The sequence below is a fragment of the Andrographis paniculata genome, unplaced genomic scaffold (assembly GCF_009805555.1).
Source record: "Andrographis paniculata isolate CXL003 unplaced genomic scaffold, ASM980555v1 Contig64END, whole genome shotgun sequence".
In the NCBI taxonomy this organism is placed as follows: Eukaryota; Viridiplantae; Streptophyta; class Magnoliopsida; order Lamiales; family Acanthaceae; genus Andrographis; species Andrographis paniculata.
The window spans coordinates 1,454,694-1,479,377 of NW_026137600.1; the positions used below are offsets into that span (position 1 = coordinate 1,454,694).

Sequence of the window (24,684 nt, forward strand, 5' to 3'; positions counted from 1 at the left end):
AAGAGCTCCCATTTAGCATAGGCTAAGTTTCAAAACCTGTCTTGTTTGTCGAGTCTGTCACAAGACTTCTTAATATGGCTTATCCAATTGACAATCAAAGAATAGCAACCATAAATTTTATATTATATATATATATATATAAAATAAAATAAATAATGTCATAACTTCCTTTTATGTAAACAAGGCCCGAATTTGAAACACATCCAAACAAATTATATTAAAAACCCGAATTTAGTTTTAAGATGCTAATAAAATATAATTTTATGCAAAACACAAGTTTTGTTAATATAATACACATAAATCACATGAACACGGATAGCACATTGACAATTGTCCGCACAACATATATTCTCTCCGTTCGAATCCTATGTAACCATTTTGCGTTTTTTGTCTATCCAACTCAAGTGTATCAATTTCTATCTTTTTTTTTTTTTAGTAAAAGTCTTTTTACTTTATAAAAAAATATCTCTACACTTTATACAATATTACAAATAATAAGACTAAAAAGTACATGAGTTTAAAGGAAAATTGTATTTTTTATTTTTTTAAAAATCTTTCTATACTTATAAAATAGTAAAAGACCTAAATCCACGTGCAAAAAGTCAAATAAGTTTTAAAAAAAATTGTATTTTTTTTTAATCTTTCTATACTCAGAACTAAAGGAATATTATTTGACTTCAGCATATATATATATATATATATATATAGAATTATCAACAAGTGGTTTCAACTAATAATTGAAACAATGTGTTAGTTCACTAGGAAAATCAACACCACATTAAACAGTTACATGAAATACTACTCCATCCGTCCACGAACTAATATCCTACTTTGGACTTCCAACAACTATTGTCCTATTTTCTTTTTTAACACAAATTTTTACATTTTTACCCTTTATTCATTTATTATTTTTAATATCTACCATACACTTAAAGGACAAATTTAGTCATTCATAACGGAAAGACAATCGTCTAAAAAACCGTGCAAATATATTTTAGGACAATAGAAATTAGACGGAGGAAGTATTTCATTTCAAACATTATTTTGACTCAAATTTTCACAATTACCGGACAAAATCAAAATCCAAACTTTCAGATTTGAAAGAAAAAAAAGAGGTGTGCCAAATGCAAAATCACATCTGAATAAATACAATCAAATCAAATAACTTTTTACAACAGAATCAAATATGTGTATCTGTTTGATTTCATCTGTATTTTCTATAAGCTACCTCAGAAATATTGAGCTCCTCCCCAAACACATATCATCTCTCTAACTGCACAAAACCATTCAACATTCAATCCTACACATCAACGAACCTAAGCACAATAAATTTTTTTTAAAGAAGAAAAAAAAAAAAGGCCTCAGATACCCAAGAGCAAGCAAGAAGCAATGTATGAACAGCAAAAGCATACTACCACACTGAAAAAACACGAAGGCTGCGTATGCACGCAAGAATCAACATGGAATCAAACCTCAACAAATATTTAATGTAACAATTTTAATACCTTTTCACTTTTTCTCAAAGGCTTTCAGGTTAAGGCCAAACCATCTCTTCTTCGACGATTTATCCTTTGAATCTGAGCCACCTTCTTCCTCTCCCGGACTTTCACCTGCTTTGTAACCTTCACCCAGGGTTTTGCTACTGCTGCCACTAGTACCATTGCTGAAATGTGCGCTCCCACTTGAAATCATCGACCTTGTAACTGTGAAGGAAGAATGGATGTTGTCCCGCTCGTTTAGCAGCTCATCAACCTGTTCAAGCATAGAAGTAGTGCTGAAAATTAAAAGAAATCAACAAAATGGCAGGATGCAAATAAGCCATGAAGTTAACTCGATAAAATGAGCAACTGTTACTCCCTCCGTCCCGGATATTATGTCCACTTTACCGTAGACACGGAAATTTAGAAGGGGTATAATTAGTAAATAATTAAAAATATATTAGTAAAAATAATTGTATAATAAAAATAAATATAGATTAAAATTAACATAACTAATTAGTCTAATTAAAATTAAAAAAATTATAAATTAAAAAATTTAAAATAAAATTAAGTGTATAATTCTTTTCCAAAAAAGAAAAATGACAAAACAAATAGGACGGACAGAAATGGAAAGGTGGATATAATAAGTGGGACGAAGGGAGTATCAAAATTGAATTCGGGGGTTTGAAGGTATTTTCCCGTTAGAGACTTACGAGACTAGGTTCTTCATTTTATGACATAGCTTAACGGAAGATCTTCAATTACATTAAGTGTTCTTTTCTGAGTTTTACAACAGATCTTGACTATTACATTCTTTTTTCCTTTCAAAAATATCAAATCAAATAATCACTTTTTTATTTTTGTATGATACTATAAATCTATTTTACATTAAAAACATGACATAACAACTATTTATATCACATTAAACAACTATTCAAATTCAACTTTTTACTATTCAAAAATCCAAACACGAAAATCCAAACCGACAAACAAACACACCCTAATAAGACACTATGTGTGAGACTTATGATCACGACAGATCTTGCAGAGCAAACTTACAGACTGTTTTTCTTGTGTGTATCTATTTGTCACTTCTTGGAATCGTGCCAATGCCTGAAAATCATGGAAGAAGGGGAAATGCATAGTTAGAACATTATCAACCACTCATATACAAAACCTAAAACAAACAGGCCGAGTGAAGATTACCTTTCTATACTCTGTCTCAAACTGGCGTAGCTCGTTTCGCTTCCTCAAAATCTTAGTTTCAATATCCTTAAGCTTCTCAGTAGTATCCTCATATGTTTTTGCACAGAGAGCCTCAATGGAATAGGAGGCAGGTTTGAAGAAGTTATCACCTGAAGAAAGCACAATAAAACCTCAGCCCGGAAGGAATTAAGAGATACTGCAAACGTAGCTAAAACTATATTGAAAAAAAGTGATTTGCACAAGAAATTCAAACCATAAACAGCAAATATGTGAGTGCCAGCTTTTAGTTCAGCCACTTCGCAAGGTTGAAGCCCTTCCAGTCTTTTGAAGAAAGCTGCTTCTGGATCCTTTGCCATTGCCAACTACACGTTTAAGTTAGAACATTTAAGAGCAAAAAGAAATGCATAAGCCATAAACCATAGAATTTGACATCTATCGAAATATTACACACCGCATTCACAGTTGAATCCATTCTGTACACTTGAAAATGCAAGAAGTACATTCCAGCAGACGTGACCTTCCCTGTCTTCTCACTTTCTTCCTATACATTTTTGGCAGCAGAATATGTACCCAAAATGAGGCAAATTTCAAATATAGAATTCATTCACTACCAATTGTGGGTGAAGAAATTATACGTAAAAAGTGGACTAAACATTTTGAAAATGCTACGACAATATAAGTTAAACATCCTAATAGGATAACATTTACTTAATTATGTCCAAACTATACAGACTTGACTGAAAATGGGACCAAAACCCATCATCGCAGTGTGTGTAAATGGTCCATGTTCAATTCATTTTGTCACTACAATTACCTAATATAATTCGAGATTAATGATTCAAAATTTCATACATTATATACTGTTACGGGATAGCAGATAGCGGAATGACCGTTGTTCAAAAATTTAAGAATATAAATATAAAAATTATTATATATACAAATTTATAATAAAAAATGCATATGAAAAACATGTAGATTAATCTTATATTTTCATTCAAACCAATAAATTACAAAAAAAAAAGTATGTAATTATCATAATTCATAAATAGGTATATAAGTAAAAACAATTAGCTCACACTACTTTGATAAATAATTGAAGTTAATCGGTTTCAAAATCTAATAAATAATTTTCTTCCTCGACTATCAAATGAATATTCTTTCTCTTCTTCATCTTCTTATTCATTTTCATTCATTTATTCATAGTATGTTCATCACATTGCACAATATTTTTTGTCCTTTTTAGATCTATAAGTAATTATTATATATTATAAAATCATAGAATAAAATCTACATTTACCATATAAAAATATATAATAGTATATTGTAAAACCTAAATTTTACTTATAATAAAGATTATAAAAGCTGCTACACCACAATTTCATAAAAGCGGCATCGCAGAACAGTGGTATTGGCTTACTGTTGCTCTGTCCGCTACACCGCTATTTGTGCGCTATTTACAACTATATCAGAACTTACAGATAAAGCAAGAGAACAGAAAACCCTAACAGAAATGTGCTGGTATAGTGGTGTAGCCACTCAAATTTTCACAAGTCCAACAGGCAGATAGAAAACACAAGGATGCTGGCAAAAGTTGAGTGCATACAAGACACAAGGCAGCAGGCCAGGGATGCAGTGAACAAGAGAAAGAGCAGTCCAACAGGCAAAAAATCCACAAAATTCAGGCCAAGAAACAGACACCCTCTTTTTCATTTTTTTTTTTTTTTTTTTTTTGAGGGTTAGGACTAGGAAAAGGACCTATGTAAGTGTTCCACAGGATAGACGGAAGCAAGACGCGGGCTAATACCCAAAAGTTTGCAAAGTGGAAGCATCATAAAGATATAAAAAAAATGCTATTGGTATATGTGTATCTGTGAATCAACATGTGCGCTGCCACCGATACAATATTTCACCAATAAATTGCTGGACAAAAGCCAAGTTTTATAATCTATATACTACATCCATCCCATAAGAAGAGTATCATGTGTTTTCTGCGTATTGATCTTTAAATATTAATTATTATATCAATACGTAGTACCAATCAAGAAAAAATGACAAAACTACCTCTGTTAGTATCTTATAATACAAATATAATGACATTTGTGAAGTAAATTATACAAATATATGGATATTTTTAGTGTTAAATACAATGATAGCAAAAGACAAATGGTACTGGTTTTATGGGACGGGGATAGTATTATTTCTTGGTTATGAGCTGAGATAGATAGGTACTAGTGATAATAGATGAGATTATAAGAATTGTAATTTCATCTTAAAATACTTAAAAGACGTGGGTATAAAGGAATGAAAAGCATTAGATATACAATAACTGAACAAAAAATGGAGAAGTACCTGCAAGGCGAGGCCATATCCCCCGTTTGCATCTTGCTCAAAGTATAACAGCTGAAAATCACATGGCACAGAACCATTGGTTTAGAAATCATGCGTTAAGATTTATGTACGTCAAAATTGAAAAGTTAAGGTGCTATTTTTATAAATCTTATTTCCTCATTGTACTTGATGAATAAACAGCTGACTGAAATTAGACGGGAGTCTTTTCCAGATTAGCTTTGAAATTTAAAATAACCACTAATAGAAATTTAATACGGAAGCAAAGCTTGCAAATAGCGCAAAATTTCACCATTATAGACAGCACAGGGGGTTTTAAATTGAATTGCAGCTGGGTAACAGCAATAGATACCTTAAATTTGCTTTGCGCAGCAGATGAAACTCTAACAACTATTCCTGACTGAGCTTGTTCTTCATTGATGGTTACACCAAAAAAGTGGGCACACTGCTTCTCTACCTACTTGTTCGAATATTAACAGAAATATCGTCGTCGGAAAAAGAAAAAGAGAAAAGGTAATATTATCCGTTTTTAATCCTGCCAAGTGAGACGCAAACCTTTCCACTAACTGAAGATCCAAGTGGAAGGGGTCTGACTGTGACAGTTCCATTCAAAGCCTCTTCAAGAACATTTGCAGAAACTGTAGTCTTGATAGGCACACCCAATTTGCTGCACAATTAAATATAACTAAAAAACTAACAAGCTAAATACATGGAAAGACCGAATTATGAAGGGAAGTAAAACCTGAATAATGCTGCAAACATCGTGTTGACAGTGCCAAGATTTGACAAATCAATTTCCATATCCAGTCCTTCAGCATCAAGTGCCTTATAACCATTAACAACGAGGGTCAGGATAACAAACAAAGGGCACCAAATAATACGGTTAACAGCGAGCCGCAACGAGGGTAGATATAAACAATATTAAAGGCAACATACTTATAGAAGCTTCTTTCTTACATTAAGAGCCCCAACCCCCCACCCCCACCCCAAAAAATATACTATTCAAATCTATTAACTTTTCCTCCAAAAACATCACATCCAATGCCCATTTTCCAAACCAAACATCGCACTCAATAACTATTTTCACCTCAAAAGCATTAAAACAAAGAAACACACACACGCACAAGAAGACATCTTAAATCACCAACCAACAACATACCAAACTTCTAGAACATCTTTTTATTGTCCATATCATAATAGTTAACAACTAGGTGAATGTGTGTGCGTGCATAGAGTTTGACAAACAGATAAGATACAAAAGTACCTCAAATCCTGACTTATCATATTGCCTCCTCTTCTCTGGATCAGATAAAATGCTATATGAATATGCAACCTCTTTGAAAAGCTCTGAAGCTTCAGGATTGTTGGCATTCTTATCTGGATGGTACCTGCGAATTGATATTTTGTTTTCCTCAACCACCCAATATCAAATTTTCTGCTGTGAGTGTGTGCGCGCAATGCGGAACCGGCAATTTCTCCTCAAAAAGGAGTTGAAGTCTTATAACAGAGAAACATAAAGTGAAACCAATTCCTCATTCTTGGTAAGAAAAGCATCATGTTACCATACAATCGGAAATATAAAGGGCAAAAAAATTAAAAATCCTTCGATTTCCAGGAGCCAATTCATGCAAATATAAAAATACAAATTAAAAACCTCAATCCAGGCAACACAAAAATCTACGACAACAGAAATGATAAACATAGTAACCAGATTACTCAATTAGACTGTGGACCAAGCATGAATACATGAACACGTTGCATAGATTAAAAAACACATTAAGTCTACTCATAAAATGGTTACTAAAAATGTAACAAAATGAAAATTAAAAAACATAAAAAGAAGTAAATGTAAGATGCATACTTGAGAGCAAGCTTTCTATAGGCAGTCTTAATTTCTTGATCAGAAGCATCTCTAGACACAGAAAGCACCTCATATGGGTCTCTCCTCATCGCCGGCGCCGATGTCCCCTCCATTTTCGAAACCTCTATCCAAATTCAGCCTTGGAATTTCCTCGTCCAAATACTTTCCAAAAAACAATAATAACAAAACCTATCTTCCTTTTTCTTTCCCCCTTCCGAAATCTCCGAAACCAATTCCTCGTCCTTCAGCTATACGGACAACGTTCCGCCCAAATTAATCAATCCTCGACTATCACCGCACAAATGGTCCCCCTGTCTGCAAATCTGCGACCAAAAACGCAATACAATTTTTCATAATCGCCGCGATAAACGAGCTAGAAGGGGAGAAATTCAATACGTCGGATCCCTTGAGAAATCTCGTCGTAATCGATGCAATAGAATCCAAAAATAGGAATATGATTCAACAACACTGAGTAAAATAAAAATGAAATTAAAAGTCGGTCCGTTTCCTCTAAGATCCAAATTCAAAACGCCCAAAACAATTACAATAACATCAAGAATGAAAGAATCTAGGGTTTATGAGAAAATTGCTTACTGGGAGGGAGTTGGGCGGGGTGAAGGAGAAGGAGGAGAAGACGACGACGAGTGGCCGACCAATGACAGGCCTTCACAATTTTTTCTTTTTTCTCCCTTAATAAATAAATAAAATAAATAAATAAGGTTATGATGGGGAAATTTTGAAAATTTGAAAATTTTCTATAATAATAAAAAAGTTAAAGGTACTCTATTTGATTTGAAGGAGTATTATAATAGAACAAATCTATTTAATGTATATTGTTTTTTTAAAGAATTAATTTAATAAATACTTTTTTTTTCTTTTTTTTTTTTTTATCTATTTTCTATTAAAGTGTATAATATTTTACTGGTCAATATTATTTTATTTATAATTTTTTTTAAATAAGTATTTTTATTTATATTTAGAGTTATTATTTTTTATAGAGTTAATTTATATTAATGATAAATTAAAATTTAAATATATTATATAAAAATTTTATATTTTATGTAAAAGAATATTTATATTATATATATTTTATTAATATATAATATTTAAAATATTTAAATTTTCATTTTAAAAATAACAACATTGTAATAAAATAATATTTTAATCAGCTACCATTACTTTCTAAACTCTAATTATTTAAGTTTCATATCACCAACCAAACGATCTTAATTGAATTTTGAGTTGGAATTTAAATAGTAAAAATTTTGAATTTGAATAGTTGTATGATGTGATATAAATAGGTAACGATGTGATATTTTGAATATAAAATTAATTTCTAGTATAATATAAAAGATAAAAATAAGTATCTGATTTAATATTTTTGGAGAAAAATAAATTGATAAAAAGTGGAAATCCAATCCAATCCCCCAAACGTTTAGCAATAAAAAAAAATAGTTTGACATAATTTTAGGGAATGAAGGAAATAATATCAAAAAAAATTAAAAATAATTATATAAATAAAATCTAAATAAATTGCAATATAAATGGAATATTAATTTTTCCCATTGTTTGAAGATAATTTATAATTAATACATTATGAAAGTGTATTTGTTTTGTATTTTTTTTTTTATACGTGTGTTTTTTATATTAGGTACAATATATCTTCATAATATAAATATAATATTTTGTATTAAATTATTAAATTTTTATTAATTAATATAATATATATAATGTTTGTGCTTATATATATTATATTTTTTTCTTCGATAATATTCATTGAAGTGTAAAAACAATAATAATAATAATAATAATAATATAATAATTTTAAAAACAAAAGACAAAAAAAAAAGGGATTTAAAAAACAAAAGACAAAAAAAAAGGGCTTCTATTAGTTATTATTATTATTATTATTTTAACATTCAAAGACAGTCTTATTTTATTTTATTTTATTCTTTTTAAAAAAAACACACATAAAAGAATATATATTGTGCAATTTATATATCTTAGGGTGTGTTTTTTTTGGGAAATTTGAATTTGGGTTTGGTTTTTATTTATTTTGTTATTTCTTTTGTGTTTAGGTTTGAGGATTTGATGGATAATGAATAAAATAATATAAATATGTATTAAATTTAATTGATAAAATTTATATTGTATAATTTGATTATGAATTTATATTACATCCAGCATATATATTAAATTTTTTTATTTATTTGTATTATAAAAAATTTTATTATTTACAAAATGACATATATATTGTATATATTTTTTTTCCCTATAATTATAATAAATATTAAATTCTATTTAATTTTTTTGTTTTTTAAAAAATAGTAAAACCTGCTGTTGCCGGCCGGACTGGTGGACAACCGCAAATTTGGGGTTGAAGAGACGCAACCTTGTTTTTATGTATAAATAAGATTATTGTACTTAAATTAATAATATGTTATAATCTCTATAATTATAATACTCCCTCCATCTAAATATAATAGTCTTGTTTACTATTTTTATTCGTCCCAAAACAATAGTCTTATTTCCATAAATATCCATATCATTATAAAAATATGATTATTCTTTCGTTAAAAATTATATTGTATTATAACAATCAAAATATGTAGTATTATCTGTTTTTATAAATTGTGATAACCGAATCAAGTCAGCAACACCCTAAGGGGTGTGTTTGTTTGGGGAATTTTAAATATACTATTCATTTTATTTTAATCCCTCAAAAATATCAAATCAGATACCTATTTTTCATTTTCTATATTATATTTGAAATCAATTTTACATTCAAAACATCGCATCAACACCTATTCATATCATATCAGATCATACAACTATTCAAACTAAAACCGAAAGTCGTACAAATATACTTGCCGTGGACTGCTGCGTACTTCCAAATTAACACTGTTCATTTCACACGATTTTCAACAAAACGATCACATTAACATACTATTCAAACAATAATTCAAAACAATTAATTTATCAAAAAATAAAAATACAAATACAAAAATCCACCAAATGAAGAAACCCGAGGAATGTGCTCAACATGTATAATTCCGAAAAGATAGATTCAGTGATCACATATATAATAGTAATTCATACAAACCCATCAATATCATATCGACGTTCCCTATTCTATGCTCATGAGATTTTAACCTGGAGGACTAGGAGACACACATTTCTGTATCTATACTCAGCAAAGTAAAAAACACAAACAAAATTTTCTTACATAAAATGAATATATATATATATATATATATTGCTGAAAAATTACATAAAAGGGGTAAAATCTTACACGAGTCATGAAGAACAGCTATGGTGATCAACCTTGATAACTTTGGTATTGTAAGAACCACAGAAGCTGCATTTATGATACAGCCAATGGAATGGTGCTGTTCCTTTTCTATCGCAGTCGTTGCATAGGATGTCCTGACAAATTAATTATTCACCACATTTTAGATAGATAGAGAGAGAGAGAGAGAGATTTGTAGTATTAACAGGTTATGGATTAGTCGAGATGCTCGAACCTGACAATGGTTTCGGTATTCTTCTGGAAGGACCTCCGACGCCATTAAAGCATCAAGCATGCCAAAATAGACCTGAGTTGGAAGATGAATTTCTTAAAACCACTGAGCATGAGATGCACGCCAAGAGCTATCCATACTTAAGCCTCAGTTTATGCCGATACTTTAGAAAGTTTTGACACTATTTATCGACAATAATTTCTTCTTTTTTTTTTTTTTTAAATATCACATCAAATGCCCTATTTCTTAAAGCATCAAGCATGCCAAAATAGGCCTGAGTTAGAAGATGAATTTATTAAAACCACTAATTAAAACCACTAAGCATGAGATGCACCCCAAATTTTTGCCTCCGTTTACAACAATATTTATCAATAGTAACTTTATTTAAAAATATCATATCAAATAAATATTATCTTTCACAAAATATCACTATTTAATACTAATTTTTTTGTACTGTTCTTAAATTTTTTCAGAGCTCCAAAAATCTCTAATATAGATATGACTTAGGCAAAGATTTTCTTTAGCCTCCCTACGGTATTTAAGAGTACATTTTTTAAAAATATGATGTCAAATATTTCTAACAAAATATTGCATCAAAACTAACTTTTTGATATTCCCAAAGTTTTTCAAAACTCCGAAGTGTTTATGTAAATGGAGGTCTGACTAGACGAAAATTTTCTTTAGCCTCCTTCTCACAGTGTATATGAACAGTTTTTTTTTTTATATAAAAAATATCAAGTCAAATACCTATTCTCTTTCACCAAATATCGGATCATATACCAACTTTTTTACTATTTTTAAAAATTTTCAAAACTCCAAAAATATCTATGTAGACAGAGGTCCAACTAAACAAAGATTTTCTTTAACCTCTTCAAGCCAGCTAAATCTTAGGATTGGCAAAATATAAAACATAAATGTTTAGCGGTAACAGAATTTGCGACAGCTTTAATTCACCGCATACTAAAATTAGCAATTTACTAGGAGGATCAGATCCTTACCGACATGTCTCCCATCGACTTGCTGCAAATCGGACAAATGTAATGCGTGCAGGCGTATGCCTGGCATGAACGAGCGAAAACCAGCGATAAATCACGGGCACAAGCACTAGCAGCTTTAAATAAGATCACAAGTTAACGAAGAAAAAGGTAAGGGAAAGTATCAAACCTGGAAACATGCAGAATGCATGTAATGACCACATGGAAGCGCCCTCACGGCCGTACTTGATGTGAACAAGAAGTCGCAGCATATTGGGCAGTTTGTTTCGAGACTCTTCTCCCAGCACCTGTGCTCTACTAGTTTCACCGACAAGCAGCAGTTACAGGTCATGCAGTGGAAGAAGTCGATACCAAGCCCTTTTCCAACACGGCACAAATTGCAGGAAGGGCAATGGTAGACCTCCCTAAGGTAAACACATAAATAAGAAGAAAATTAGAATAAAGGTTAAATCAGCATTATTTAGATAAGCAACCAATCTCACTAATTCTTGTGAACAGTAAAATTGAGGATAGAATGCACATACAATGCACATAAAATACAATTATATAAAGAAAAACGTGCAGAAACGCAATCCAAGCTTATCAATGCAAATTGGTTGAGATCTATTGAAAGCTTACCGCTCATCGTCAAAAAATTTACAGCTGCTGCAGTAATATTTAGCCATTGAGAGTCCCTCACATGCAGGTGTTGCGCAAACTGGCCCAACCGGTTGAATTTGCCGGCATTTCATGCACATCATTTCAGACGTTGCCTTCCTGAAAAATTACAAATAGATATAATTACTTAAAAGATGGTGGCAAGGGGGCTGGATGAGGGTAGAAAGTAGAAAAAAGTACTCAAGTCCAACCTGTCCATCGAGTGGTCACTGACTTCGTCGTGGCAAAACCTGCATGTGAACAACTTCCCGCAGCAAGCAGCAACAAGCTTGCAGTTTCTTTTGTAATGTTCACATCCAAAGATTTGCTTCTCAGGATCACGAAATGATGGGGAACGTCCGAATAAATCTTTACCGTCATCAGCTTTACTAGATTTTGATTGTGAGGATTTCTGCTGAGACGCTATCCATTGACTGAACAACAGTTACACAGACAGTAAGTCAAATGCGCTCAGTACATTAACACAAAAAGGAAATATTGCGATGAAAGTTAACAAAACAGATATTTGTAAGAATGTGTTACCTGGTCATTAAATTCTGAAGGAGATAGGCTTTCCTTCTAGGATCAAGAGTCGAATCACGAGATACCTCCCTTATCTCTGATTCAAGCTCATTTTGATTCATCCGGAATATATCCTTCCACCCAGGTTTAAAAGTGTGGTCACTATGGTCCGTAGAATCATGTGCATCAAAATCTGAAATGAGACAGATATCATTTATAAAGCATCAGCCAAAACACATAATAATGGAAAGTACAATGCCGAAAAACTAATGTCCCAAGTACCTTGTGAGATTTTATTTTCTGACGTGGATGCTTGTGATGATGATGCAGTCGTCCCTTCCCACCATTCATTAAGCCACTCAGAAAACATGGTATTTTTAGTCGCATGCTTCCATGTGTCCATCATTTTATTCTGCTCTTCCTGCGTAAGAGCAGATGTCACCCAGGGTAACATCGATTGGAGAACCTCTGCTCCTGTTGTGCCAATTATACGGCCAACAAGTTTGTCTTGTTCTTCAACAGAAAAATGTCTGTCAAACAATGGCCAAAGCTCAAGCTCTTCACGCATGACATGGTGATCTAAAGTCACCTTGATGGATTTGCACATCCCCTGAATCTTTGTTGCCAGGTCATTATATTTTTTCAAACAATCGACCCGATTGCATGAACCAAATCGACTTTCACCCAAGTTTCCATTCACATTTTTCACATTCAAGTTTTCATGAAGTTGAGAAAGTTCAACCAATGCTGATGCGATATCCTCAAAGAGTTTTTCTTCTTGCTTGTGATCCAACGTATAGGAGTGGCTAACATTATGGAGAGTTTCCTTCGATTCCAAGGCTGGGAACACAATATCATCCTCTGCATTACTATGAGCCCTGTATAAGCCCCACAAAAGGCGAAATCTTCCAGTAAACTGTCTGAGGAAAGTCTCGTTGCATTCACCAAGCTTCCCTGATTCAACATCGAGAAACTCTAAATCTTTCCGGATTGCCTTATGGAACTTAAAAATGTTATCAATTGGACGTGTTGTATGACCACTAATACTGGAGGTAGTGTCAGTCTCCCAGTTGAAAAGGCTAGAATTGAGAGAAGGTGCACTGGGACCAAAAGATAAAGATCGCAACGATTTAGCTATTGTCAAAGAACCCGTTCCGAGGTTGTTCCTGTTGACTCCTAACCCTGGAACACAACAGGATTGGCTAGAGAGAGAGGACTTCTGGAATTCTATCCCTGAAGCATTGCAAGCATCAATACCCATAGATGAAAAGTCTTTCTCCATGTTTGACTTCTCGCACTTGCGTGCTTGCTCAGAAGTGAAAATTCCATTTCTCGCAGCTGCACAGGGACAGTGGCGGCATAACTTATTGAGCTGATTTTGGGTTTCTTTAATATCCTCTGAAGGACAACAACTAATACCACTTGAAGATAAGCAGACCCTTCTAGGATACCCCTTGCATGCCCAGCCAGAGAACAAAGTAACCAAAGCCGTGTCTGATTCTGGAGCTGCAGTAATTAATTTGGTCAGAACAGGCTAAGCATCAGTTGTTGGTGCATAAGTTCGAAGTTTAAGAAGGAAGAACCTACCAGCCATATGCATGTTATAAAGGAAGCACCGAGCTTCCTCTTCGCTCATTGATCTGACCAGCCACGGTAACACACATTCAATTAGTCGAAGTGGCATCACACACAAGCTCTGATACAGGAGTTCTCGCTGCCTTTCAGGGCTGAAATGTTCCCTTGCAAGTGGAAGAACCTGCAGTGCAATTTGAGGAAATTTGCCTTGTTATATTTGAGTCCATGACACCACCACTTTCTAAAGATCCAGATATAGATATTGCACTGGAAGAACCAAATCTAAATTTTTTTGTTGTGTTTAGGGGTTATGGAAATGAAATTTGAATGAAACTTTGTTTGATATGATATGAATGAGTAGTTGATGTGATATTATGATGAAAAATAAATTTTGTATAAGTAGGTAGTTGATGTAATATTTTGAATGAAAATAAATTATATGTAATATATATTAAATGAAAATTAGTGTGTATAGAACAGACTTAAGAAACATAAACAAACAAAAATCTTTTACAATAAATGCCTTCTTCCATCAGGAGTTGACAGCTTGTCAATGCCATACAATAGAACTATACATTCAATAGGTGAAAGATAAAAACATGCAGATAATTTCACCTGAATTTCTTCATTGAGAAAATGTCTGTCTATTGTCTCCATTATGTGATCAGCCTGGGAACATAATTCAGAATAAAATTCTGCCGATGAGTTGGCTCCAGCACTTTCAATACTTTCTATCAAGCATCTAAACTTATCAAATTCGTTCTCTTCTTCTGCATGTTCTTGGACAAAAGATATTTCGGCATCCACTGCAGGGAATATAACTTTGTCCTCAGCAATGCTGCAGCAAAGTTAAATGATATGAATCATCCCTAAAGTGGTATATGATATCCAAAAAACAGGAAATGTTAAGTGTTATCATACAAAATCATCTGCGACACTTGCACCCATCATTGCTGATGAAACTAATCATTACAGTAAAACTAGATTTATAATGCCACAATCAGATCAGTACCATCTTCTAGCCACCTAAACTATTAGATCAGTTCTCTTTCCAAACACACACGTAAATGTAGGACATCTCCTTGACAGTGCAAAAATACGCTCAATAAAGGTATGCTTATATCACATGCCAGCCCCTGCTTCAAAATAGTCCAAATTCAGGAAAATCGTGACAATGAAGAAATCGTATAAGTGCAAGGCTGAAAACATAGTAATTACCTATGGAAAATACAGACTTCAGCAATAAATTGCAGCCTCCTATTAAAGGAAGAAAGATCAGAGAAATCTTCGGTCAGCTTTATATTTCGAGCTGCTTCAGCTATGTCACACAGTTCCTTTTTGATAGCTTTATGCCAGTGGAGTATATCATCCACTGGGTGACAGCCCTGAGACTTTACGACATTACAATCAGACAAAAGAGAAGTGGTGTCTGCAGTCCTAGAGGATTCACAAGAGCAAGGCCCATATTCTTGCGAGCTACTAGAAAGTCCAGGATCATCCTCGCAGCGTTTTCGTTTATTGCTCATCTTTACTCCATCCATCCAGTTGAATATAACCTTCATTAAGAACAAAGAAAACAAGTGAGAACCTCCACATGGGCTTCATGTTTGTGTTTCCAGTCAACTGTCAAAGGCATCTAACCTGCTGAAGCAGCTTTTCATCTGGTATTATTCTGTGCAAGCATTTACGCATATCTTGCCGCTCATCTGGTGAAATAGATGATGAAAGCCATGGCAAGAATTCTGCCATCATATTTACAGGAATGCTGCACAAAAATTGCCAAACTAGTGATGCCTGCTCCTCGAATGAAAACTTTTCATTAAGGAGCGGGAATACCTGCCACGTGTAAAACAAAATATAGTCTTAAAATAGAAAAAATGTTATTACGAACAAAATCAACAAAGATATCAGGCCCATATTTAAGGAATCGAGCACAAGATTCCAACATTTTATCGCCTATATGTGCGGAGTGCGGAAAGTATAAAGTGCGTATAATTCTTCTAACGAACTTGAGTGGATCGTGGACCACGACACCACCGAAACTTTATTTTGATCATTTCAAATGCATTAGCACAGTTGCTCAAAGAATCATGACCATCAATTTTCTTTAAAAATATGAAAAAAAATAAAATAAAAAACAGAGAGATCAAACAACCTGCTCCTCTTCCTTAGACATGTGCTGACTGATTGATGTCTGAAGAGCTCCTGTACAAGAGGCTAACTCTCTCTTGTAGCTTTCCTTATTTTGCGCATCATTTTCAAGCAAAGCAAACAGTTGATCAAAAAGCACACTTTCCCCTTCATGCTCAAGGGAATATGTCCGCGCCACATTCTTCACACGGATATCAAGCGCGGGAAATATAACCTGCCACCAATATGAAATACCTTAAAAGGATTAGCTAGCATGTTCATTTCTTGCTATTTCACAATGATCAAACCAAAAGAAATCCATCAAGAAATATTTTCCCTGCATTTCATTTGAAAAAACAACCAAAATTATTAAATTTAAGTTTAAACTTGAATAAAGGATGGGTTACACATGGCTTGCAGCACTTGTACTTGCGTGAATCCTTAAATTTCTTCAAAATGTTATTAATCTGTCTTGCTCTGCTTGGTATCACCAATTGGTAATCATGAAGAAAAATAGTAAATGAAACAAAATGCATATAAAATTCCGTGGAAATTAACAGTAGTCGAGCTGCAGTACAAACTTTGCGTATTGAAAGAAATAAATAAACCTCACCAACCGCTCAACAACACCAATGGCGTAAGCCTTCACATATTCAATGAAGTTTACATAAAAATCCTTCCAATTTATCATTAAAATCATTCAGTTAGCTGCTAGCCAAACTAATTCACCGATAAAGACAAAATAAATCACCTAAAATTTCTAGGTCCAAAAAACTTTGCTAAAAGTCCTAATACTGCTGCAAATACATCAACTAAATCAACTAAACACCTGATAAAGCAATAACACATACTTTAGCTCAAAAAAAGCTCAATAACCGTCCAAATGACAGTGGAACAAAATTCATCGACAGAAATATGCGCACAAACCTCATCCTCCGCATTGCAGTGGTGCTTGTAAATTGACCTCAAGAAATGACACTTCTCTATCAACTGCTTGAGGTCCCCGCCGCTCCTATTCGTCGCCAAAGCCAAGGCTGTCCGATGAAGCGCATCCAGCTCCGCCCGAATTGCCTTGTGGAAAAACAAAAAAATCCTAATCGGAGACGAAAGCCTCGAGGCGGCAGCAGCGTGACTGCTCTGATCCACCGGCGCCACCACCGGCGAGGCCGGTATCACCGTGACCCCGCCGCCGTTCTGTATCCCCGGCGTCGCCATCCCCCACACAAATCAACCGGACAAAAGGTAGGGATTCTTTTTTTTTTTTTCTCTTCAGAATCTTCTCACCCTTTCAGGAATTTTCTCTCTCCCAGAAATTTATTTATTTTAATTTTTTTTTATCTTTTAATTTTTTGAAAAATAAATTAAATACATATATATAAGAACGAATCCGTAACTTGCGATGGATAATGCACTCACAATTTATAGATGGACACGTGGCGAATAGGCTTTAACTGCGTGTGACGTGGCTCAATGGACCATGTCAGCTCATATTTTCCGTCTTGTCGATTGCGCGCGGCACGTGAGGGGCGGGGCCGGCACGTGTGCTACATCCTCTCTTTTAGCACGCTAATACTCAAATTTACAAAAATTTCAATAAACGATTTTTTAAAATTGGGATCTAAAATTTTTTATTTTAATTTAAAACTAAAATGATGGTTTAAATGAAAATTTAAATAAAATTCCGTACATAAAAATATTTATTTATATGTGTGGGTGGGTGTAACAAGGCATGCGCAAAATGTTTGGTCAGCGTACGAGACGTCCGTGGCGTCACACGTCCAACAGCGTTAATCTTAGAGGGGTTGTACCGTACAAGCATGCAATGCATAGAATTCAATTTTGAGGTTTACGTATTGTACACTCAACTTGGTGTGGAATTTATATGGTTGTGTGTTTGTCGGTGAGGTAACAGCTGTCTTTCGTAGACTATGAATGCGTTTGTTTCGTATATTAGTTTGAATTTATTTATTTTTTAAATAATATTTTAATTTAATACTCCCTCTCGGTCCAAATCGGCCTTTTGTAATTTTACAGTAAATTAAAAAATAATAATATTTTATTAATTATTGGAAGTGTTTAAGAGATTTTGATATTTTGTTTTTTATTTAATGTAAAAATAATTGTATGTAATTATATGTTTATAATTTAGGTAAAAATTAAAAATGTTTTAATATTATTATATGATTACTTTTACTAAAATAAGAAAGTGATATTTTGGAATATAACGGACAAAAATGATAAAAATTGTACTTTGAGTTAAAACGAAAGAAATACTATCTTTAAAAAATACAAAATGTCTATATTACTATAGATATGCAAATTTTAAAAAATATAATTTGTTAATAATTAAAAATTGTATTAACAAAAATAAATATTCTCTCTATATAATTGAAATGTTGTCATTTTTTAATTTAATAATTGTACTACATACCTAATATAATAAATATCATTTCAACTTACAATATATTTAGAGCCGTCAAAATGAGTTGAGCCTGTCGGGTTAGCCTGCCCCGCCTTACTTTTAAGGAGGGTTGGGTTGTGACTTTTTAAGTCCGTTAAAATGCGGGCCTAAATGGGTCAATCGTGTGGGCCGCAGGTTAAGGGTGGATTAGCCCGCAATGGAACGAGTTAGCCCGCGGGCCAAGTAAAATATAATAATTGGTGCTCACTCGTCTAACTAAATTTATCTTTTACCATTTTTTACTGTCACATTAAAAAACTATAATAAAACTAATCAAATATTAATATCACAATATATTTTAATTTTATTTAAATTAAAAATGTACCATTATAAATACAATTAATTTATAAATAACGTACAAAGAGTAAAAAATATCAAAAATAAAATAAAATTTATAGTATAATAAGTTTAAATAAATTATCAATATTGTCTTCACGTTGTTTTTCTTCTCTAACTCTGTTATCCATGTCAGTGTTATTTGTTTTGATTTTTCATCATTTGTTTTGTTTGTCTTCCATTTTATTATTTTATAATTTTACATATTCATAAAATTAATTTTAATTTATTTTTAAATTGAGTATTTCTTATTATTAATTTTTTTAAATCACCAAGTAATAATATTTAGAATTGAGAATTTTTATATTTTTTTTATTTATTTTAAATTATTTATTATTTAAATTCTACAATAAAACTATTTTTAGCTATTTTTAAATATTAATTAAGAAAATATTTATAATGTTAATATTCTTTTAATATTTAAAAAAAAAAACTCGTGGTTTAGCCCGCTTAGCTCGCCACCCGCCTGTGGGTTGGGTTTTGGCTGATGAAATTTTTATCTGTCCCGCCGCGGGTTGGCCTGCAAACAACCCGCTTATTTGCGGGTTAGGGTGGATTGTGGGTCAATCCACCCCACTAACCCATTTTGACAAATCTAAATATATACACATATATCATTATTTTTATATTACGCAATACTAATAAAAGTATTTTTATCTTTTACACTACAACTCTATATAATACTAATATTAAAAAATTTATGTGCAAAAAATAAATACTATTATTTCAATGGGACAGAGGGAGTCTCGTATAATTTTTAAAAAAAATTATAAATTACAAAGCAAATAATTAAATAAACTAATTTTGAAAATTATAAATTATAAAATTTAAAACCTGATTAAAATTTATAATTATTTGCTAAATATAGAAAGATAAAAATTATGTGAAAAGTTATGGGACGACTTAATCAAAATGCTGGATTTCAAATCTTCGTTGGAGAGCAATATACTTTTATTAGAAATTAAGAGTTTTTTTGTTTTTGTAAAATAATTTGAAGTGATATATATATATTTTTAATAAAAAAATATATTTCCTCCGTTCCAATACAATAGTCATATTTATCATTTTTTTCTATTTCAAAATAATAGTCTTATTTTTATAAATAATCATATCACTGTAAACCTACTTTTACTTTTTCATTATTATTACACTATTGTCACTATTTTTTACACTAATACACTTACAAGGGTAAAAAAGTTTTTTACTTGTATTTTTTACCAACTATCAATATAATATCAATATTTCTTAAATTCCATGACAAATGCAACTCAAACTATAGTTCTGTGACAAATGGAATATTATTTTTTCTAACGAATATATTAACATACTTTTAAAATCAAAATGAATCACACCTTTGGTTTTTTATTTTTTTATGTTCTTAGGATTTGCTTAGTCTAGTTTGAATTTGACTTTTTGTTTTAAACAGTTTTGATGTAATATTTTATAACAGTAAATAATATATTTTCTATTAGGACTGATTATGCAATAATGTCTAATTCGAAATTTTTTAAAATAATAGTAATATTTTAATTAAAAAAATAAAGTTAGAGTTTAAAATTTATTATAAAATTAATAATAATGTAATGAGGTAAATAAAAAAAAAAAATAGTAGCAATTTAATTATTATTTCATTAATTATTAAATATGAATAATTTAAAATTATTGATTATAAATAGATTATACGTTATTTTAAAGGAAAAAAAATAAAATAAAATGTAACGCAATTATCGGATGGATTGAGTAATTTTATTATAAATAGATTTCTCAATTCTTACTTTTTAAATATAACTATTCTATCCGTCCCACGTAATTTGTCCTTATTTTTTTATTTTAATCCGTCTCACATAATTTGTCCTTTTTTTTTCGAAAATTAATTATACACTTTAATCATATTTCAAAATTTAAAATTTAATTTTTTTAATTTTAATTAAACTATTTAGTTATCTTAATCTTAATCTATAATTATTTTTACTAATACATTTCTTAATTACTTACTAATTATACTTTATCTAAATTCTCGTATTTACAGTAATACACTTATATTACATGGGACGGAGGGAGTATATATTTAGCTACAAGATCTCTTGCATTGGAACCTATGGTTATGGACCCGAATCTGTTAGTCACGGATGTGTTTGTTTGAGAGATTGAATTTTAAATACACTATTTATTCTATTTTTTTATTTCAAAAATATCAAATATTAGAAATTAATTTTACATTCAAAGCATCACATCAACACCTATTTATGTCACATTATACAACTATTCAAATTCAAAATTTTTACTATTCAAATCCTAACTTAAAATGCAAGCCCCAAACAAACACACCCTTAAGATTTATTAAATAAGTGCAGCTGTTTATTGACCTTTTTTGGTAAGTAGTTAAACTCGTTAGGACAATTATGTACGTTTTTAATTAGTTACTCCAATCTATTGAATTGATTATTTATTTAATATATATATAGGGTAAACTGTTTTTTAGTCCTATAACTGAACTCTTTATCATTTTAGTCAAATGACATGTTGCAAATTAGTCCCATAAGTGAATTTTTTTTGTTGTTTTAGTCCTCCGACGCCGGAGACACCCGCGTGGTTCGCCGGATGTGACGTGTCCGTCAGGTGTCCCGCCAGGTCAGCGACACCTGGCGGACACGTGGATTTATTATTTTTTTTCATTTTTTTTCATTTTTTTAATTTTTTTAAATTGGACCAAATAAAAAAAATACAAAAAAAATACAAAAAAAAATTAAAAATAAGTTTTAAAAAAATAAAAAATAAATAAAAAAAATCCACGTGTCCGCCAGGTCACGCTAACCTAGCGGACACGTCACCTCCAGCGAGCCATGCGGGCATCTCCGACGCCGGAGGACTAAAACAGCGAAAATTTTTCACTTATGGGACTAGTTTGCGACATGTTTCACTTACATGACTAAAATGATAAGGGGTCTGTTATGGAACTAAAAAACCAGTTTACCCATATATATATATATATATATATTATGTAATACTTACTTTCCATTAGAAATAAATTCAAAGCTGGAAATTGATCACTTACCATTTGTAGCGTGATTATGATGAATAATGTGTTTGATTTGTATTTTGTAACTTTATATTTTATTATTTTTTTAATAGGATATCATAGTTGAATATGTATTTTTTAATTTTATAAATCGAATTTTAAAAATTATATAAGATTTACTTGATTGTTGTTTGAAATTAATTTGAAATTGAATGTTGATTTGAATTTTTTTAAATAATATTTATGTGTGATATTTTATAAATATATATGTATATATATATTTATAAAAAACTTTCTATAATAAATAACGTTGATTTCCTTTTGAAATAAAGAGCAAACTCATAGTCATCATGTTAAAAAATAGACAAATTGATTATTGAATAATATAGAGAAACAACAATACTTTTTTGTTATTTTATTTTGATTATTCAACTCTCATCTTTTCAATAATAATAATAATAATAAGTCCTGTAAGGGATGATATGTTGGTGCAGGGGTTGGACTTATGACCGTGACGTCATGGGTTCAAACTCCCGACCTTTAGGGGTGAGCAAAATATCCGAAATCTGAACCAAACTGAAATTTAAAATTTGGATCGGATTGAATTTTTAACAAATTTCGGATCGGATCGGTATACTTAAAATCCGAACCAATCCAAAATATAACATTCTAATATTTTTTTTATTATATATATTTAATATTTTATTAAAAAATATTATATTTTAATATAAAAAACTCAAATTTATTAATTATATTTTAATATATTTAATATTTATATTATATATATATTTAATATTATAAAATAATAATAAAATTTAAAAGAAATTTAAAAATAAAAAAAATAATAATAAAAATATTTAGAATTTCGGATATTTCGATTTGTTTCGGATTTTTTAGTTCGGATTACGGATTTTCGGATTTTTGGATTTCGGTTCGGTTCGGATTGGTTTTTTAAAAAATTTCGGGATTTTCGGTATCGGAAAATCCGAATGCTCACCCCTACCGACCTCTCAGGTTTCCTCCCACATATAATTCGCCTAGTGTGATTTGAGTTTATCCAGTACACACTTTCAGGTAGCGGCTGCGAGTTATTAAAAATAAATATACACTCGTTTTCTTTTTTTTTATATATAACAAATGCACTAAATTCAGCTCATTGTTAATAGAAAATACTCAATATCATTTAAACAGTTATATTTCATTTTTCCAAAAAATAATAAAATTAAAATATTAAAAGATTGCCATTTTTGCATCTTGAAAATTTCCTTTTTGCATATTATCACAACATATCAATGATGTAAGTTTGTTTGATTTTTTTTTTTTTCAAAAATATTTCAATACTAATTCGTATGATTTTCAATAAAAATATATTATATTTTATAAAATATTAAATTAAAATATTATTTAATTTAAAATTCAAATGAAACTGTCAATTCCAAATATAAACCAGACAAACTCGTTGTAATATAAAATTATAAATAACTATTGTCTATTAAGTTAGGAATAATATTATATTACTAATAAAAAAAATGTGGTAGATATTACGTTAGCATATACTCCATATTATATGAAATAATGAAATATATAAAATAAATAATATATTATACGGATATAACTAAATAAACTAGTATTTTTTTTATTTATTTTTTATTTTTTTTTATAACGTGGGAAACGGCAGCCACTACTCGAAAGTGTGCACTGGGTAATTCCCGGTCGAACCTAATATCTTGCCAATCGGGCCAGATGGGAAAGTCACGCTAGGCGAATAATGTGTGGCAGGTGACCTAAAATAAGCTAGTTTGTTTGGTTTATTTGTGGGTTTAGTTTATTTAGCTATGGTTTAAAATTTATTTAAAAAGAATATTGATTTGAATTTTATTTTAAATAATATTTTGTTAGAAAAATATATTTTTTTAATTAAAAAATTATATGGTATAAGTAATGTTGATTTTGATTTGAAATCACAACCACATACAATTTAAGGTTTTTTTTTTTTTTTATAATTTATTTAGTTTTTACGTAATATTTTACTACAAAAAAATATTTTTTACTAAAATTAATACAAATTAAATAGTTAGTGAAATTAAAATCAAAACTTTGGACATTTTATTTTAGGACTTTAAATGGACATTGTATAAAAATAGTCCCGCAAATAAAAGGTCTGTGCTGAAATGGTCTTCCGACGTGTCATTGACGTGACGATGACATGTCAGCTGCGTCAGCGCTACTTCAACAACGGCGACCAACGTAGCAAATTTGGCACCGGAGAATCATTTTAGCAAAATTATTTTGCTTGCAGAACTATTTTCAGATAATTAAGATTCATTAAAATTTTAAAATGATAAATAAGATCGGATACGAGACTAAAAATACAATTTATCTAATAATAAAATATGTCCATCGATAAAGTAAAATATGTCTATTGATATCGATATTGATGGAAAAAAGTATGTTCTTTTTAGTGTTTGTATCTTTTTTTTTATATATATAAAATTATTAGTCATTCTGTCAATTTCAAAATATTTTTTTAAGTTTTGTAATAAATTAAATATATATATATTTTTTATAGGTTAGAGAAAGTATCTAAAATATTTTGAT

At 30.9% G+C, this 24,684-nt stretch overlaps 2 protein-coding genes across 2 annotated transcripts; both read right to left on the reverse strand.

The window, feature by feature from the left end:
* Positions 1–1,342: 1,342 nt before the first annotated feature.
* On the reverse strand, positions 1,343–7,616 carry LOC127261839 (chaperone protein dnaJ 15-like). The gene is made up of 12 exons (XM_051290255.1): positions 7,486–7,616; positions 6,892–7,214; positions 6,295–6,418; positions 5,773–5,855; positions 5,586–5,697; positions 5,383–5,487; positions 5,034–5,084; positions 3,136–3,225; positions 2,938–3,046; positions 2,685–2,833; positions 2,538–2,591; positions 1,343–1,752 (listed from the first exon to the last, which is right to left on the reverse strand). Exons 2-12 carry the CDS (start codon positions 7,002–7,004, stop codon positions 1,510–1,512), a joined length of 1,233 nt encoding a protein of 410 aa, XP_051146212.1. The 5' UTR covers positions 7,005–7,214; positions 7,486–7,616; the 3' UTR covers positions 1,343–1,509.
* A 2,321-nt stretch (positions 7,617–9,937) lies between these two features.
* Positions 9,938–17,615, reverse strand: LOC127261738 (zinc finger protein BRUTUS-like). Its single transcript, XM_051290087.1, has 14 exons — positions 17,198–17,615; positions 16,296–16,505; positions 15,782–15,976; positions 15,359–15,696; positions 14,756–14,978; positions 14,153–14,321; positions 12,848–14,071; positions 12,587–12,758; positions 12,256–12,477; positions 12,026–12,163; positions 11,577–11,811; positions 11,411–11,470; positions 10,416–10,487; positions 9,938–10,317 (listed from the first exon to the last, which is right to left on the reverse strand). The coding sequence occupies exons 1-14, from the start codon at positions 17,483–17,485 to the stop codon at positions 10,189–10,191; spliced, it is 3,675 nt and encodes a 1,224-aa protein (XP_051146044.1). The 5' UTR covers positions 17,486–17,615; the 3' UTR covers positions 9,938–10,188.
* Positions 17,616–24,684: the final 7,069 nt, after the last annotated feature.